General features: G+C 39.8%; 1 protein-coding gene across 1 annotated transcript in view; it reads right to left on the bottom strand.

Annotated features, from left to right (window-relative positions):
* Positions 1–19,137, bottom strand: part of SLC7A6 (solute carrier family 7 member 6) — a 49,457-nt gene that overhangs the window by 11,528 nt on the left and 18,792 nt on the right. Inside the window, exons 3-7 of the mRNA XM_077132824.1 lie at positions 9,216–9,341; positions 7,180–7,324; positions 6,401–6,524; positions 6,072–6,175; positions 5,216–5,312 (exon numbers count right to left, since the gene is read on the bottom strand). Of these exons, the coding sequence (XP_076988939.1) occupies positions 5,216–5,312; positions 6,072–6,175; positions 6,401–6,524; positions 7,180–7,324; positions 9,216–9,341 (596 nt within the window). The remainder of the gene's footprint in view (positions 1–5,215; positions 5,313–6,071; positions 6,176–6,400; positions 6,525–7,179; positions 7,325–9,215; positions 9,342–19,137) is intronic.

The following is a 19,137-nucleotide window of genomic DNA, read 5'->3' as shown; positions in this document are numbered from 1 at the left end:
TAAGACAACAACGAGATATCACCTTACACCTATAAGAATGGCTGCTATTAAACAAACAGGAAACTATAAGTGTTGAAGAGGATGTGGAGAAATTGGAACACTTATTCACTGGTGTTGGGAATGTATAATGGTTCAGTGGCTGAGGAAGACAGTTTGGTGATTCCTCAGAAAACCTAAATATTGAATTGCCTTATGACCCGGCAATACCAATACTCGGTATATACCCAGAAAAGCTGAAAGCAGTGACACGAACCAACATTTGTACACCGATGTTGATAGTGGCACAATTCACGACTGCCAAAAGATGGAAACAATCCAAGTGCCTATCAACAGAGAAGTGCATAAACAAAAGGAGGTGTGTATATATATGTGTGTGTGTGATGGAATATTATGTAGCCTTTAGACAATATGATGTCCTGAAACTTATGACAATGTGGACAAACCTTAAGGACGTAATGCTGAGTGAAACAAGTCAGACACAAAAGGACTGATACTGTATGATTCTGTTATCATGACTCTGGTAAATCCTCCAGTATTTTGGAAGAGCCAGAAGGAAAAATCTGAGATGAGGGAACAGTAGCGCATGACAAGCTCTGGGGCCTGTTCTGTAACTGCTTGTTGAAGCGTGCTTTGAAAATTATTGCTTCTTTCTTTCTTTTCTTTGTAGATATATGTTATATTTTACAACAAAAAAATGGTAAAACAAACAAAAAAACTATAGGCAGCTATAGTAATAATAGATAAAATAAATTCCTGAAATAAAAACTTTGAAAATGCTTAGTAATATAGGTCACTACTACAGCAAAGTTGATTTTGTAATAACTTCCTACTTGATATTCTAAGAATGTACACAGTTTTGATAGTTGATCAAATAGTATTTAAGATAGCATTTAATATTCAGAATCTAAGAAACTCTGATACCTGTATCTATAGATTTTTTTCCTTCCTTGCTTTAATTTTTCTTTTTTTTTTTTCACGGGCAGGCACCAGGAATCAAAGCCAAGTCTCCAGCATGGCAGGTGAGAACTCTGCCTGATAAGCCACCACAGTTTAATTTTAAATTGGTTTAAGAAACATTGTACAAACAGGCTTTCCAATGATTACTTAGATATTTTATTTAAATATGCCTATGGATAAGCTAATTAAGATATCCATTTTAGGTGGTTACGATTTTCATATGTTAATTGTAAAAACAGTTGTATCTTCCTATTTTCCTGAAATCAGGAAAATGTTTAGTAACAGGTCATTACTATAGCAATATAGACATTTATAATAACTTTCTACTTGATATTTTGACAACATTCACAGTTTTGACAGCTGATCAGATGGTATTTGTTAGTGTTTAGCATTTAGAATTTAAGAACTTTGCCATCTGAATTTGTACATTTTTTCCTTGTCATCTTAATTTTAAATTGGCTTATGAAACTTATTGTGGAAACACAGGTTTTACAGTGATTATTTGAATACCCATTTAAATGATTATGGTTAAGCTAACTAAGATATCCATTTTTGAAGCTGAATGTGAGAATGATAGAGGGAGGAGGACTGGGGGCACAAATGAAAAATCAGAAGGAAAGATAGATGATAAAGACTGAGATGGTATAATCTAGGAATGCCTAGAGTGTACAATGATAATGACTAAATGTACAAATTAAAAAATGTTTTTGCATGAAGAAGAACAAAGGAATGTCAATATTGCAGGGTTTTGAAAATAGATGGTAATTCATATTTTAAAACTTTAACTTATGTGTAAGACTAAAGCAAAAAATGTTTATTTGGTACAAAATTTATAATTTGACTAGTGCATTTCCTAATATAACTTGTGTGGACAGTTTAATTGAACATCATAAGTACACAGAACCTTGAGTAGGGCATGAGATTTTGTAGGTCTGTCCAGTGATGCCCTGATAAATCCCAGAGTATTTGAACAGTGAATAAAAAAGTATTTGCAAAGTCCCCTTAGGGGAATGACGAGAAAGGGAGAAAATTCAACTTCCCCACGTGGAGAATTCCTGATATTCTCACAAGCAGTGGGGACAACCAAAGTAATAGGCCCGAGCCCTCAATCTTGGGGTTTGTTCTTATGAAACGTATTCCTGCTAAGCCTACTTAAAATCAGGCCTACGAGTCACCCCCAGAGAACTTCTTTTGTTGCTCAGATGTGGCCTCTCTCTCTCTCTCAGCCAACACGACAAGCAAACTCACTGCCCACCCCATCTCTACATGGGACGTGACTCCTAGGGGTGTAAACCTTCTTGGCAAAGTGGGACAGAAATCCTAGAATGAGCTGCGACTCAGTATCAAGGGATTGAGAAAAGCTTCTAGACCAAAAGGGGGAAGAGAGAAATGAGACAAAATAAAGTGTCAATGGCTGAAAGATTTCAAACAGAGTCGAGAAGTTATCCTCGAGGTTGTTCTTACGCGTTATATAGATATCACCTTTTTAGTTAAGGTATATTGGAGAGGCTGGAGGGAAGTGCCTGAAAATGTAGAGCTGTGTTCCAGTAGCCATGTTTCTTGAAGATGATTATATAATGATAGAGCTTTCGCAATGTGACTGTGTGATTGTGAAAACCTTGTCTGATGCTCCTTTTATCTACAGTATGGACAGATGAGTAAAACATAGGGATTAAAAATAAATAAATAATAGGGGGAACAAATGTTAAAATAAATTTAGTAGATTGAAATGCTAGTGATCAATGAAAGGGAGTGATAAGGGGTATGGAAAAAAAATAGGGGAAACAGACTAAAATATATTGGGTAGATGGAAATACTAGCAATCAATGAGAGGGAGGGATAAGCAGTATGGTATGTATGAGTTTTTTTCTTTTTTCTTTTTATTTCTTTTTCTGAATTGATGCAAATGTTCTAAGAAATGATCATGGTGATGAATATGCCACAATGTGATGATATTGTGGCTTACTGATTATATACCAAGAATGGAATGATCATATGGTAAGAATGTTCATGTTTGTATGTTGTTATGTTTAAATAAAATTTAAAACTTAAAAAAAAAAAGATATCCATTTTTGGTGATTCTTAGTGTACTATTTTTTTTCTTAAATAAAAATATTTTTTAAAAACTGAAACTTGGTACTGATGATGAGAATTAATTAAGATGATGTACACTTAAAATGATACATAAAATTGTACCTGGCATGTGCCAGTTTGAAACTGTTATGTACCCCAGAAATGAATACTGACTCAATATTGTTGGGTGGGATCTTTTTGATTAAGTTGTTTCCATGGAGATGTGACTCACCCAGTTGTGGATGGGACCTTTTGATTAGGTGGTTTCCTTGGAGATGTGTCTCCAACCATTCAAGGTGGGTTGCTTACTGGAGTCCTTTAAGAAGGAACCATTTTAGAAAAAGCTTCGGGGCTGACACAGAGACATCTGTATCTCTCTGTCTGGAGATGTAGAAAGATAATGACCCAGGAGAGGCTATTTGAATTGTGAAGCTGGGAGAGAAAGTTAGCAAAAGTCTCCATGTGCCTTCCCAGTTGACAGAGAAACCCTGAACATCATCAGGCCTTTCATGAATCAAGGTATCTTTCCTGGATGCCTTAGTTTGGACATTTTTGTGGCCTTAGAACTGTAAATTTGGAACTTAATAAATTTCCTTTATAAAAGCCAACTTATTGAGAATGAACTTGGACTCAACCTCAAGCGACTGAGAAAAACCCTAGAATGAGCTGAGACCCAGCATCAAGGGATTGCGAAAATCCTCTCAACCAAAAGGAGGAAGAGTAAAATGAGACAAAGTGTCAATGGCTGAGAGATTCCAAACAGAGTCAAGAGGTTATCCTGGAGGTTATTTTTATGCATTAAGTAGATATCACCATGTTATCTAAGAGGAAATGGAGAGGCTGGAGGGAACTGCCTGAAAATGTAGAGCTGTGTTCCACTAGCCATGTTTCTTGATGATGATCATATAATGGTGTAGCTTTCACAGTGTGACTGTGTGATTGTGAAAACTTTGTGTCTGATGCTCCTTTTATCTACCTTGTCAAAACATGAGTAGAACATGTGGAATAAAAATAAATAATAGGGGGAACAAATGTTAAAATAAATTTAGTTTGAAATGCGAGTGATCAATGAAAGGGAGGAGTAAGGGGTATGGTGTGTATGTTTTTTTTTTTCTGTTGTCTTTTTGTTTCTTTTTCTGAATTGATGCAAATGTTTTAAGAAATGATCAGGATGATGAATCTGCAGCTATGTGAGGATACTGTGAATTACTGATTATATATGTAGAATGGAATGATCACATATTGGGAATGTTTGTGTTTCTTTCTGTAATTATTTTTTAATTAAAAAAAAAAAAGCCAACTTATTTCCGGTATATTGCATTTCCAACAACATTAACAAACTAAAACATGGCACATATTAAACACCTTAAAAATTAGCTATTATTTTTATCTGATGAAATGTAAAAACAGGAAAAAAATGGATTATTAAATAAATGATATTAGTATAAGTGGCCAACCATTTGAGAAAAAAATTAAGTTGATCCCCACCTCACAACATGCATCAAAATATGAATTCCTAATTAATTTATATTTAAACATATGCAAGGAAACCATAAAGACCTAGAAGACAAGAAAAATGAACTGTTTTTCAAATCTTGGACTAAGGGTTCTCTCAAGATTCCTGTCAGACCATTAATACCTTTGTGAAAGTTAGAAAACGGCATTTCTTCAAGACCCTTTCCATCTGTCAGAATACTTTCATAATTTACTGATTTTTGTTGGAATAAGACACTTTACTGCCATCTACCAGAAAACTGTCATAATAAAATTGTCATGATATATATATAAATCTCTGATGTCTGTGATATGAATGGAGGTCCCTGGGGTAGTTGGTATAAAATTGGTCCTAGTTTTCCTAAACATAATTTTTTTAAAAGGAGCTAGGAGGAAAAGGAAGAAGGAAAAGGAGAAAGAGATGGAAAAGAAGCTGCCAACATAAAATAAATAATAGATAAATCTTACAAATTAATCTTAATATTATTTTGCAGTTTGTCTTCTCTATATGAATATGTTTTAACTATTATAGTTTAAAAAAAAAAAAACTTAAGAAAAAGGAAGAGACATTAAGTCCCAGGAAATATCTCAAGAAGCTGGTATAGCTCCTGCCCAAAGCCTTCTCGTTAGCCAGCAGAAGGAGCACTATATAGACACGTTCAATCCCCACACTCCCTCTAGCAGAGCTTACATTGAATAGTAAAGCAGGGATGGGTGTAAAACGCTCAATGTGGATCATGGACAAAAGATCTGGGAGGTGGCCTTCACGGGAGCCCACGAAGAACAACCTGGAAGGACAAGAATATGTCAGCAGGATCTTTTTACTCAGCCATGCAGCCACATTCCTCATTCAAACTATGCTCAGAGCCCCAGAAATAAGTAGGAGCATGAGGAACAACCATGTCCTCTACGCATACCCAGCCCCCACTTTATCCACAGATGTCTCCACCTTCCTCAACCATGTACATCTCACCATCACCCATGATGCGCCACACCCCACTATCACCCACTGACACCCCTATTCACCTCAGCTACGCAACTCACCATCACTCAAGAACACTCCCACTTCTCTGAACGACAGATACCTCACCACCATCCAACAGTTGCCTCAACTTCCCATCACCCACTGGCACCCCAAGCCATTTCACCAGGAATACCACCCTCACACCCCAAAAATTTCATACCTAACACAAGGGCTTATTAAAGAAGGGTAGTCAGATTTCTAGTATGTTCCCTACATATATATTCCCTGAACTCCTGATGAGTGATAGGCCAGGAAAGCCTGGGGTCAAAGAGACAACCCAGACTTCCAGCCCTGTACCTAAAAAGCTCTACCAATTGGGAATTAGACCAATGGAGAAATGAAACACCACCCAGGGTAGTCAGCAGCATCATGGAGTATGCAGCACTCACCAGATACACACACATACACACATTCTGTATGCCTAAGAGAGAGAGAAGGAAGAAGAGACTCTCTTATGGACTCACCTAGAGCCCCAGAGAATTAAATATTGCAGTCAGCTCTCAGTAAAGCAGAGACACTGTACCTTGATGAAGCAAAAATAGAGGCATTGAGGCCTCCAAAGCAGGACAAGGCAACAGCAATGGGGATGGTCCAGCTGAACATGCCAAACGTCTGGTCAGCAAATGTCTGGGGGCAGAGCACAGAAGGGGCACTCAACACAGAGTAGCGTCTTACAGGCCTCCCGAATCTATGCTCTCAGGACAAATACAATCTTTGCTGAGCAGTCCACCCCTCTGGCCTAGATCTATCACCTCACCCTGCAGAGCTGGAATGGGTGCAGAGAAGGCTAGGTCATTCAGGGGGCTGAGTATCATGAAATGATGAGGCAAACAGGGATCCCAAGAGACTCACCACAGCCACAGCATCACTACCAAGGACATCTGAAATGCTCAGCACTGTGTAATAGGCCACATTGGTCAGGATGTAGATGAGCGTCACAATCGGCATAGAAATCCCAATGGCCAGGGGCAAATTTCTGTCAGAACAAGTGAGAAAGGACTGTGTAGAACCAACCTCTCCTTGGGGTCAAAGTTTACCCATTCTTCATTGGAATTTTTGTGACTTTTAACAGGTCACCAGCCCCTGTCTTTGAGGCTGACTCCTCTTACCCATGTGGTCTAGGATGGATAAGCATTCAGAATGCCCCAGGGCTCTTTGTACTGAGAAAGAGATCCTTCTCTGTGACAACAGCTCATGGTCACAAGTTGATCCTCACTACAACGGGATGAACAGGTCCCACTGAGAAGGATCAGTGTTCTCTAGGGACTGGAGACCAAACTGGAGACCTGGCTGGCCAGAACAAGCTTCTGGCTCCCCAGGCTGCAGCCTCAGTGCTAAAATGCAAGGTACTAACACCTCAGCCCCAGCTGGGTACCAAAGGACCTCCCCTTCTGGAAAGAGCCAAGAGATCCTTCAGTATGAACATGAAAGGTGAGTTCCAAGGGCTGCTTTCCCCACCTTCACTCACTCCCATCTTTGCCACCAATGCCTCCTAGCTGGAGGAAGGGGATTAGGGAGGAGTAGAGATGAGACACAGAGGGAGAAGGGGAGGGAGTGGAAAGGGCATGTGTACCCACTATCAGCAGGAGTTCCAGCCAAGTTGGGGAGTGAAAGTGTGATTCCGCCTTTACCTTTCTGGGTTTTTGATTTCTTCTGTTACAAAATTAAGGGTGTCCCAACCTGAGTAAGAGAAGAGGGCAGAGTAGAGGGCAAGAGAGAGGTCTCCCAAATCCCAGGAGGAACCCTCAAAGGCATCCTGAAAGTGCTCAGAGTGTCCTGTGAGGGCAAAGGCAGGGGAGTGGTTCGCAGAGAATGAGGAAGTTAGAAGAAGATATGGGGAGAAGAGATGGAGGGTATAAGGAAAAGAGGAAGGGGAAGTATGGGGGGGGGGGCGTGGGAATAAAGAGGAAAGGAAGATGGATCAAAGGACAAGAGGGAGAAGACAGAGAGAAACAAGGAAAGAAGAGAGAAACAAAAGGGTAGGGGAAAGAGAAAAAAAAGAAACAAAAACATAATTTAACACCAGAAGAACCACCATTACCAGCTCCCTACACTTTATTACTACACCCACCCTCTCAGGGAAGTTTATATTCCTTCGGTAATACTAGACAACCTCAGAAAAACAAGGGCATTCCTGGCTGCCTCTGATGTGACAACACCTTTTCCAAAGCCCTAACAAATTTCCATTCCCTACAGGCCACATCACAGCAGGCCACAGACATTTTCCCTTTTTAGAAAGAACGCGCTTTCTCAAAAAGTAGTCACTTTTCACTAACAACCAGCCCTCTCTGGAGCTACCTCTCACAATTTCTGCAGATGAGTTCATCAGTCTCATGGAGAGAACTCTGTTCTACTTGCAGTGGTTATGGGTGCCCAGAGCAGGAAACTCCAAGCTGTATAGGGACTGGGGTCTTCTTACCTCTCGCTGGGCCTGAGGAAGGCCTGGGCTACCTCCATCTGTCAAAGTCTGGAGTTCAGGGGTCTCTGCTCCCTAGGCAGCCAAGGCACTTGACATTCACCTTGGAGGCCTGAGAGCCCAGGGCAGAGACCTTCTGGGAACATAGGTTTTTTAACAAGACCCAAGTTTCTAAGGAAGCCTGCTTGTCACCCCCTGCAGAAAGCATAGCTCTCTTAATGTGACAAAAAAGGACTGGATTGCACATCCAAGAAAAAGGAAAACAGAGACCCTGCCCTGCAGTAGTATCATCATCACACAGTAGTGATTCCCTAAGGTATAGATCTTGAGGGGAAGATTACACAACTACTCAGCAGACCCCAAGATGCTCCTTAGACTCCAGGAACATCCAGATGGCTGGCTGTACTAGCCCCTGGGGACAAGTGCTCAAAGGTGCTGGACCAGATGCCTAAAAATGGCCCAGGGCACTTCTTTAAAAACACAGCTTTTTAGACTTCAAACCAACCAGAGTTTGTTTTGAACAGGTCTAAGATGTGTTCTCAATTCTCCAGGTGATTATAAATACAGCCAAGTTTAGAAAACTAATGACACAGGAAACTGGGTTGTTAAATGATTGCAACATCCTTGGCAAAGATACCTCAAGGCTTCTCTAAGGGTTCAGGAGATCTTGGAAGTCTTATTACCCTCTGTCAATCTGCTCTGACTTAGGAATGAAAAGCTTCTAAAGGCAACATGAAAGAAAGACAGTGCCAACTTTACAATATTTTAATATTTTTGCTGAGAGCTAGCTTTAGGAGGGAATGCTTAACAAAAATAAATCCAGGTGAAAAGCAAAGGATGCAAAATAACTACCCATTTCCACACTCTACCAGTCCCTCCCACATACCCTTGAGGAGGGCCAAGTCTTCCTACTGGCTGCCTGGTGGCCACAGACCAAACACAAGAGCTAGGATAGGACTTACTCTTTCCCCACCTATTATTTTTATGACCCAAGCTTCAAGTGCTCCTGAGCCCTGGGCTGGCTTCTGCAACGCTCCCAGCCTCCACAAAGAGAGAGCAGCCCTGAGGGAAGGCTGACTCATGGCCAGTTGGCCAGCCAGGCCCAAGAAGCCCAAGAATAGATCTCTCACTCAATGACACATTCTAGCATGTACATAAAGAGATGAGCAGTAAAACTAATTCTGTCCTACTCAGGGAAATCAGGGGAGCCTCTGGACATCCACCCTCCTTCCCACCACAGGCCCCTCTTACCCTGGCACAGTTTAACAAGGCCCATGACAATGACGGCAATGAGCGCTAGGACCTTGGCGTAAGTGAATGTATCCTGCACACATGTGCCCCATTTGACATAGGCACAGTTCACAAATGTCAGCAGACCTAGAAGGAAAACCAAGGGGAGATTATAATGTCAATAACATGATTGACCTGAGGGCACAGAGGCCTGAACTCTCTTTAGAGAAAGCATCATTTCTGCCCTTTCTGCCTAAGGCACAGGGGCCACAGTACAAAGAGAGCCAGGAGAGGCAAATAGGGGATATTCATCACCTACTCCAGCTAAAAACATCCATGAGCATCTATTCACTATTGACCAGAAGAGATACAAAGGCATGCATTAACACATTTTCATGCATTCTGATACCCAGAACCATTCTAGAAATTTACCCCAGACCTAGAAATGGTTGCCCTCACCTACCTACTCCTTCCCACCCAGACTCCCAAGGTTCCAAACCACAACAAGCACAAGACTTTTCCCTGGCCATGTTACAGGGTGAGAACAAGAGAGGCCTATCGATAAATAAATGCACGTAACAGATCCTAGCAATTGGAGGGACAACATTTTACAACGTTAAGTGTTTGGTTTGGTTTTTAAAAAATGCATGCTATATGCCTGACATTTTCACATACATTGTCATTTAATTCCCACAACCTCCAAATCAGATAATCTTCTTCCTACTTTATAGATGAGGAAACCGGAAACTGAGGTTGGCCTATACAGGCTAAATGCTATGCCCAATTTTATGTGATTCCCACTAATTCTTTTCCCACCCCCTTCTTATCTCAATTTTTAGTAAGGTCCATAGGGAAGTGAGCTCACTTGCATTTTCCCCAAGCTTGTGTCAGCACTGCTGGCTTTAAGTCCACCTCCTTACACATCTCAGCAATATTTGGGCCCTGTGTTGAGTAAGGGTCTCAGCACCTTGCCGCTGCTAAACTGGGACTACTCTGATCCATGGGAAGACATAAGAATGGAATCCAAGTATTCTGCAGCAAAAGGGAACACAGTGACACTTCTAAGCTCTGCATCTAACTTCCCAAAATAGAATTTTTATGTGCTATATACAGTTTTATTCTTTTGGGCCCATCCTCCAGTCCACCTCCACCTATTTCTACCCACTTTACACTCTCCCCTTCAGCCAAACTCTCTCCTTACCAGTACCAGATACACATAAATGTCCACCCCTTCCTCCTACCAAAGACAACACCAACACTTACTTCAAGGTCTCGCTCAGCCCCCACCTCCTCTGTACAACCTGCCCCAAATACACCAGCCAGCATCTCACTGAGCTCTTTCTCCCCTGAATTCTATGGTTATGTGGACACCTGTCTCATGTAGAACTCTCCATCAGGTATTATGGTTCCTGCCTCCGCAGGGAAATCACAAATTCTCAGAAGGTAATAAAAATATATTGTTTTCTTAAGCTCCACTGCCAAGGGGAGAGGAGAACCGATGAATTCTGGCTAGAATCAAAATGGTGATGACTTTCAGTTAACTGCCAGTACCCTTCTTCTACTCAAATGGAAAGGAATGTTCAGAATACAGAAATAAACAGAAATAAATATAAATGGCTGGACAACTTCTACAGTGCTTCAGGAGCTTCACTCAATATGCTGGCAAATGAGACAGGTGCTTACTGGCCAATCATAAGAGGTGGGAAGAGGAGAAGAAGCCACAGGAATACATGCTGCAGGCAGATCTTCCCAGGGAGCTGCACTGCTGATCAAAGTTCACCAAGTGGGACTAATCCTAAATCAGCTAACATAAGGATTACCAAACTAATAGCCACTAGTAACACAGACCCCTGTGCAATACAGTAAGCATATTTTGAGGTTCCTGCCCAATCCCTTCTTTCTTTTTTTTTTTATTGGTTTATGACTTCTTTCTTTTTTTTTTAATTGGTTTATTTATTGGTTTATAAATTTATAATTTATAATTTTATCTTAATTATAAAAGTAATAAAACCACATTAAGAAATTGGAAACTACAAACATGGAAACAAAATCACCCACAACGTAATAACTGTTATTATTTGGCAAGAATTAAGTCCTAATTTTTTTGTCATATAGTTGCACACTGTTTTGTAGAATGCCTTATTCTTAAAAATAGGTGTGTCATTTACATAGTTCAAATTTCAAAAGCAAAGAGTTAAAAAAGAGAAAGCAGGTCTTCTTCCTACTAGTGTCCTTTACCCTTCAGGCTGCCCACCAACTCTCCCTTAAACCACTGATATCAATTTCTTTTATTTTCTTCTGTAGATTGCCTACCCATTAACAAGGAAATATGCTATATATAAAAATACTCTACTCTCCTTTGCCAACACCAACTTCATTTTTTTGCAAAAATGGTAGCTTACTGTATATGTTTTTTAATTAATTTAAAAAATTAACAAACAAAACATTAAGATATCATTCCATTCTACATATACAATCAGTAATTCTTAATATCACATAGTTGCATATTCATCATTTCTTAGAACATTTGCATCGATTTAGAAAAAGAAATAAAAAGACAACAGAAAAAGAAATAAAATGGTAACAGAGAAAAAAAAGATTATACATACCATACCCCTTACCCCTCGCTTTCATTTACCACTAGCATTTCAAACTAAATTTATTTTAACATTTGTTCCCTCTACTATTTATTTTTATTCCATATGTTCCATTCTTCTGTTGATATAGTAGATCAAAGGAGCATCAGACACAAGGTTTTCACATTCACAGAGTCTCACTGTGAAAGCTATGTCATTGTTCAATCATCATCAAGAAACACGGCTACTGGAACACAGCTCTACATTTTTGGGCAGTTCCCTCCAGCCTCTCCACTACACCTTGAACAGCAAGGTGATATCTACTTAATGCGTAAGAACAACCTCCAGGATAACCTCTCGACTCTGTTTGGAATCTCTCAGGCATTGACACTTTGTCTCATTTCACCCTTTCCCCTTTGGTCGAGAAGGTTCTCTCAATCCCTTGATGTTAATTCTCAGCTCATTCTAGGGTTTTTCTCAGTCCCTTGATGCTGAGTCTCAGCTCATTCCAGGATCTCTGTCCCACATTGCCAGGAAGGTCCACACCCCTGGGAGTCATATCCCACGCAGAGAGGGGGAGGGTGGTGAGACTTCTCGTCATGTTGGCTGGAGAAAGAGGCCACATCTGAGCAACAAAAGAGGCTCTCTTGGGGGTGACTCTTAAGCCTAAATTTTAAGTAGACTTGACCTATCCTTTGCGGGGTTAAGTTTCATATGAACAAACCCCAAGACTGGGGGTTCAGCCTATAGCTTTGGTTGTCCACACAGCTTGTGAGGATATCAAGAATTCAATTTGGGGAAGTTGAATTTCTCCCTGCTTTCATCATTCCTCGAAGGGGGCTTGCAAATACTTTTCCACTCACTGATCAAATCACTCTGGGATTCATCGGGGCATCACTCTGGACAAACCAACAAAATCTCATGTCCTACCTGAGATTCCAAGTACTTATGACGTTCAATCAAACTACCTACATGAGCTATATTAGGAAATGCTCTAGTCAAAACATAAATTTTGTAACAAACATTTTTTGCTTTAGTCTCACACATAAGGTGACATTTTAAAGTATTAATTATCATCTATTTTCAGCACCCTGCCATAATGACATTCCTTTGTTCTTCCTCATGCAAAAACATTTTTAAAATTTGTACATTGTACATTTCATTATTATTATACACTCTAGGCATTCCTAGATGATACCATCTCGATCTTTAACATCTATCTTTCTTTCTGATTTCATTTATGTCCCCAGCCCTCCTCCCTCTATCATTCTCACATGCAGCTTCATTCAGTGAATTCCTTCTTTCTAATTGTCCCCTTCCTCTATCATGGCTGATCAAGCCAGTGGTAGACAGTGGAACCTTACAGATTGTCTCTTCCAGGAACATGGAATCAGAGCACTAAGAGACTGATTCTAACAGTAGTAGGCAACAGAGTTGAGAGTCACATCGGTCAAAGCCACGTACAAGCACAAAGTATAGGATAATAGCAACCACAAGTAAGCAGAGGAAGGAAGCAGGACCACAAAGAGAAGCAGAAGAGAGAGGGTATGCAGTATATGAGAAGCATACTGACAGAAAAAGGAAGACCCAGAAGTACGCAGGAAGACAAAGAAAAGGAGACAGAGATAGAGAAGGGAACAAAAAGAGAGACAGAGAAAAGGAAACATATAAAAGAATGGGATAAAAAGGAGAGGATGGCAATAAGATGAACATATACGTGGAGAGAGACTGCCTGACAACTTTCTGGCTGTGCTCACTAGTGTTGTTTTTAAGATAAAGATGTGGCTGCAACACGGGGAAGAGAAGCTAATTCCCGTATCCCTCTCACCTCTGCTCCCTTTATTTCCCTATATCCTGCTACAGATGTCCCCCATGGATTGGCCCTCTCTGAACATAAGTAAATGTTGCACATGGTGGGAAATTCAATGTATAAATGCTAAATGAATGAATGAATGAAGGCAGCTCCTCCTGGAAGACCCTGCAGAGCTCCTTCCAAAAGACTAAGCAGGAAGATACACAAGTGCCTAGCCATAGTGGTTGCTTCTAGAGAAGAAGACTAAATTTCTGAGAGGTAAGGAGATTTTTTCCAGTGTATATATATTTTTTATCAACTGGTTTATTTACCATAGGCACATGCTCCTCCATAAAAATAAAATGAGTTAATTAACAACAATTTGCAGCTAGAGAACAGGGCTAAAACTTGGATAAGACAGGTAAGATGCCTAGGGTACAACATTTAAGGAGGCACTCACTCTTAGGGGATCAATTGCAAGAATTTGAGAGAGAGTGCCTTCTTAAATGTTACAGCCCAGGCTCCTTGCTTGCTTCAACCTAGTTTCAGCCCTACTAGAGAACAGATAGTTCTGAGAATCTACCAAGAAGAAGCCAGGTCCCTTGACTATTTTCCTGACTGTAATTAAGAAACCTCACATTCTGATCCCGGCCGTTCTGCGCTTCCCAGAAACTCCTAGCCCTCCTTAACTAGTCAAAGGCTCTACCAGAGCTCAAACTAAAAACAGCAGGGCTGGGTTTTAGGGTCAGGTTCTCAGGTTCATTAAAGCATTAAGCACTTTCCTCTTCTGATCTAATTTCCTTGTTGGACATGCCTGTACCAATCAGTGTAGGACCCATGTGAAAGTGTTCAAGGCTCTTAAGGCACTTGTTGCTGAGAAAAGTGATTCACAGTATGAGATCCAGCCCCAACTCCAAAGCAGACACAAATTTCCAGAGTTCTCTGTGGTAGAAACTGCTAATTATCTTCCAATATCTGTTCTTCCCTTCTTCCATAGTAATAGAAATTTTAGCTGCCCAAAATAAAGATGACATTTTCCAGCCCCTCTTGCAGCTAGATCTGGTCCTTAACTAGATTCTGGCCCAGGGAAGTAAGCAAACGTTTCATGTAAGACCAGAAGTACCTTTGAAGGGATGTGGTATGCCCTTTTTTGTCCTTCCTGCCAGTTACAATACAGACATAACAGCTGGAGCTTGAGTAGCCATCCTGGACCACCAGACAGAAGCCACATGTTGATGATGGCAGAAGGAAGGATTTGGGTCCCCAAAGAATTTATGAAGTTGTCCCACCAGCCCCACACTGATCACCTTTAACATGTGAGAGAAATAAACACCAACATATTTGAGCCACGTTGCTTTCTTTGGGTTTTCTGTTTTTGCAACCCAAACTAATTCTAGGTTAGGACATCCTCTGATAGAATTGAACTGTCTCTCATAATTTCGTTCTGATGAGGAGATGGCCTGGCAATCTCAAATGGTAATCCCACCTATGCTGATAATCACAGCTCCCTTCCCCCGCAGGCAACAGGGAGGGGAAGGAAACGTTCCAATTCCTCCCACAAACAGGCTGGGTATAACCAAGGAGCATTCAGGGAAAGAGATCTGCAATATTACACAGTAACAACGAAAAAATGGGATAGGGGTAAAAAAAAAAGGGGGGGGGGAATACCTATTGTCTATCAGGAGGAAAATATTCTACAACAATCCAGAGGAGATAAATCCTTCCAATTTGAGATACTGGAATCAAGAGCTGCTTTCTGGAATGCATATGAGCATGTAACGTACATTCCTTTTAAAAAGCCTCCTTATTTTTAATTACGCAAATATATATCTTTAATTTTATTATCAAAACATTGAAAGGTTATAGTCAAGAGTATTTGAGCAAGTAAGGTCAAGAACCAGTTCTCCCTAGGCCTATGTCACATGAAATCAATGATCAAAATAGGGGAGAGTATCCTTCCTACTCAGAACCCTAACTAGGCCTGAATCCAAGAAAGTAGGAGATAACAGAAAGATATACAGGGACCATCACCCTATGGTGTTTCTTTATGCAGTCATCTCCAGACTCAAATTTGTCTCCAACCACTTCCTCCTCCTCCTCCTGCTTGCTATCGGCCTAACCAAAAAACCTAAGGGGGAATGGAGTTTCAGCTTTGAGCAGGCCCAGCGCCTTGGAGATGCTGTGTCAGCAGTGAACTGACTTTCATATTGGAAGTACTCAAGGCAAATGATGTGTGCAGGATAACACAATAGGCACGATCCCTAGGTCAAAGTCCTGAAAGACAAATGGAGTGAAAACACCCAAGCCAGAAACACCACTCCTTCAGTCAAATCAAGTACTCTTACATTGCTGGACATCTAGCCAGCATTGAGAATCTATGTACCTCGAGGATTGCCATTTCCACCTTTAGTCCATGAATTAGTAATAACCCCTAAATAACACACGGTTCCTTCCAACCACAGAGATTTCAGAATTCCAGAACACATATGAGAAGAATATACCTTAGGACAGATTTCTCAACCTCAATACTACTAACATTTGGCGCCAGACAGTCTTCGTTGGTTGCTCTATGCACTGTAGTATGTTTAGCAGCATCCCTGGCCTCTACACACTAGAGGAGTTAACCTGATTTTAAAAAGACAATTTTTTTTTAAAGTGAGGAGGCACAGTCTAAAACAGTAAGGAAGAAGATGGTCAACATACATATCAATAAATATATTGGTCTGATAAAACAGAATCTGTGTCATCTAGGCAGATTACTCAGATGGTTAAAAACCTTTCATAGCTTCTCTCTAAGAGCAAACAAATAATCCAAGAAAAGTCATTTTAACAGAGTGAAAATCAAATTCTTGTTTTGCATGAAGATATATCTGATAAGAAAACTATTAAGAATTTTATAAAACTATGTGCTGGTTTGAAAGGAAGCATGCTCCCTAAGAAAAGCCATGTTTTAATATAAATCCCATTTCATAAAGGTAGAATAATTTCTATTCAATACTGTATGTTTGAAACTGTAATGAGATCATCTCCCTGATTGATGAGATTTAGTTAAGCATGGTTGGATTAGGGGATGGCATGTCTCCACCCATTTGAGTGGGTCTTGATTAGTTTCTGAAGTCCTAAAAAAGAGGAAACATTTTGGCGAATGAGAGACGCAGAGAGGGCAGAGAATGCTGCCGCACCGCGAAGCAGAGAGTCCACCAGCCAGTGACCTTTGGAGATGAAGAAGGAAGATGCCTCCCGGGGAGCTTCATGAAATAGGAGGCCAGGAGAGAAAGCTAGCAGATGACTCTGTATTTGCCATGTGCCCTTCCAGCTGAGAGAGAAGCCCTGACTGTGTTTGCCATGTGCCATCTCACTTGAGAGAGAAACCCTGAACTTCATCGGCCTTCTTGAACCAGGGTGTCTTTCCCTGGATGCCTTTGATTGGACATTTCTATAGACTTGTTTTAATTGGGACATTTTCTCGGACTTAGAACTGTAAACTAGCAACTCATTAAATTCCCCTTTTTAAAAGCCATTCCGTTTCTGGTATATTGCATTCCAGCAGCTAGCAAACCAGAACAACTATAAATCTTAGCCAACCTTAACCATAACCAATAAAATTCACTTCCAACAAGACATCTACAACTTTCTATATCCATCGATTTTATCCTGCACATTCTGTTTCTCATTCTGCAATAACCAGTTATTTTACTTCAGGGTAAAAAGTGCTCTTTTTCCTCAATAAAAACACTTCCTGCATACTTTACATATTTAAATTACAAAAAAAGATTTTAAAATCATTCAAGCCAACATCCTATAAAACACAATTCTTTTTTTGTTATTGTGTTTGGTTTTCTTTCTTGTGAAAAATAACATATATACAAAAAAGCAATAAATTTCAAATCACATCACAACAATTAGGTGTAGAACAGATTTCAGAGTTTGGTATGGGTTACAATTCTACAATGTTAGGTTTTCACTTTTAGCTGCTCTAAGACACTGGAGACTAAAAGAAATAAAAATATAACGATTCAGCAATCATATTCATTTGTTAAACCCTCCCTTCTCTGTATAACTCCACCATCACCTTTGATCTTTCACCCACATTAGGGGTTTTTGGGCTATGCCTGTTCTAACTTTTTCATGTTGGAAGGGGCTGTTGATAATATGAGATAGAGGGATGGAACAAGTTCATGTTCTGAAGAAGCTGACCCCTCTGCATTTCAGGACTTATCTGGTCCAGGGCCCCATCATAGCAGCATTATAAAAATACACAGAATACTTCCTGTATGCCAGACAGAGAGAAGTATTATATATGTACTGATTCATTTATTCCTAACAACAATCTTTTTTATGTACTATCACTATTCTCATTCTACAAATGAGAACACTGAGGCAGGAAAACTAACTCCCCCAAGTCAACAGCTAATAAATGAAGAAGCTTGGAATCAAACCCAGCCTGGTATCATCAGGGCCTAAGATCTTAACCACTGTGTTACGCTGCCTAGAAACCTACCTAGGTGTCCCCAAAGCATGTCTTAGACTATTTGATGCAATGGGACACTATTAAAAGACGCAAGTTACAAATCCAAGAGTATGATCTCAAGGATACATTTTACAAACAATAGATAAACAGAAAAAAAAAAAACACTGGAAAGTATCTTACCCAAATAATAACACGGGTTCTTTGGGAGGTAAAATCAAGTGATTTTAATTTTCTTCATCTACTGGTCTACATTTTCAAATTGTCTATAGGTTCATGTATCACTTTGTTTTCCTCTAATTTTATCTTTTTATTATGACAACAAAAAGTTTGAAAAATAAACTCAATCCATATAAGGCTTTTAAAGAATTTGTTTTTAGTCTTTTCATACACTTACATATTTTTACATGTTTTTAATTGTGTATGTAATACGTGGTTTGTTTGCTTGTTTTTTTCAATAAAAAACATAACTGAATATTTTTGAAGAATAATTCATGAAATTGGGGAAAATACATAAATATGATCCCAAATATGCTTTTTTTTATCATAAAAGCAAAAATGAAAGCAATATTGAGGTATTAAAAAGTGCTCAACTCTTGATGAAATGAGAAAAAATAAAGTGTCAATGGCTGAGAGATTCCAGAGTTAACAGGTTATCCTGGAGGTTATTCTTACGCATTAAATAGATGTCACCTTGTTAGTCAAGACATAGTGGAGAGGTTGGACGTAAATGCCTGAAAAGGTGGAGCTGTGTTCCAGTAACCATGTTTCCTGAGGATGATTATATAATGATATAGCTTTCACAATGTGACTGCGTGATTGTGAAAACCTTGTGGCTGATGCTCCTTTTATCTACCTTATCAACAGACAAGTGAAATATATGGAATAAAGATGAATAATAGGGGGAACAAATGTTAAAATAAATTTAGAGTGAAATGCTTGTGATCGGTGAACGGAGGGGTGGGGGGTATGGTATGTATGAATTTTTTTGTTTTCTTTTTATTTCTTTTTCTGAATAGATGCAAATTGTTCCAAGAAATGATCATGATGATGAATATGCAACTATGTGATGATACTGTGAATTACTGATTTTATATGTAGAATGGA

Source organism: Tamandua tetradactyla, chromosome 16, assembly GCF_023851605.1.
Source record: "Tamandua tetradactyla isolate mTamTet1 chromosome 16, mTamTet1.pri, whole genome shotgun sequence".
NCBI lineage: Eukaryota > Metazoa > Chordata > Mammalia > Pilosa > Myrmecophagidae > Tamandua > Tamandua tetradactyla.
The sequence above is the reverse complement of the archived record's forward strand: the minus strand, read 5'-3'. Positions and strand labels throughout refer to the sequence as shown.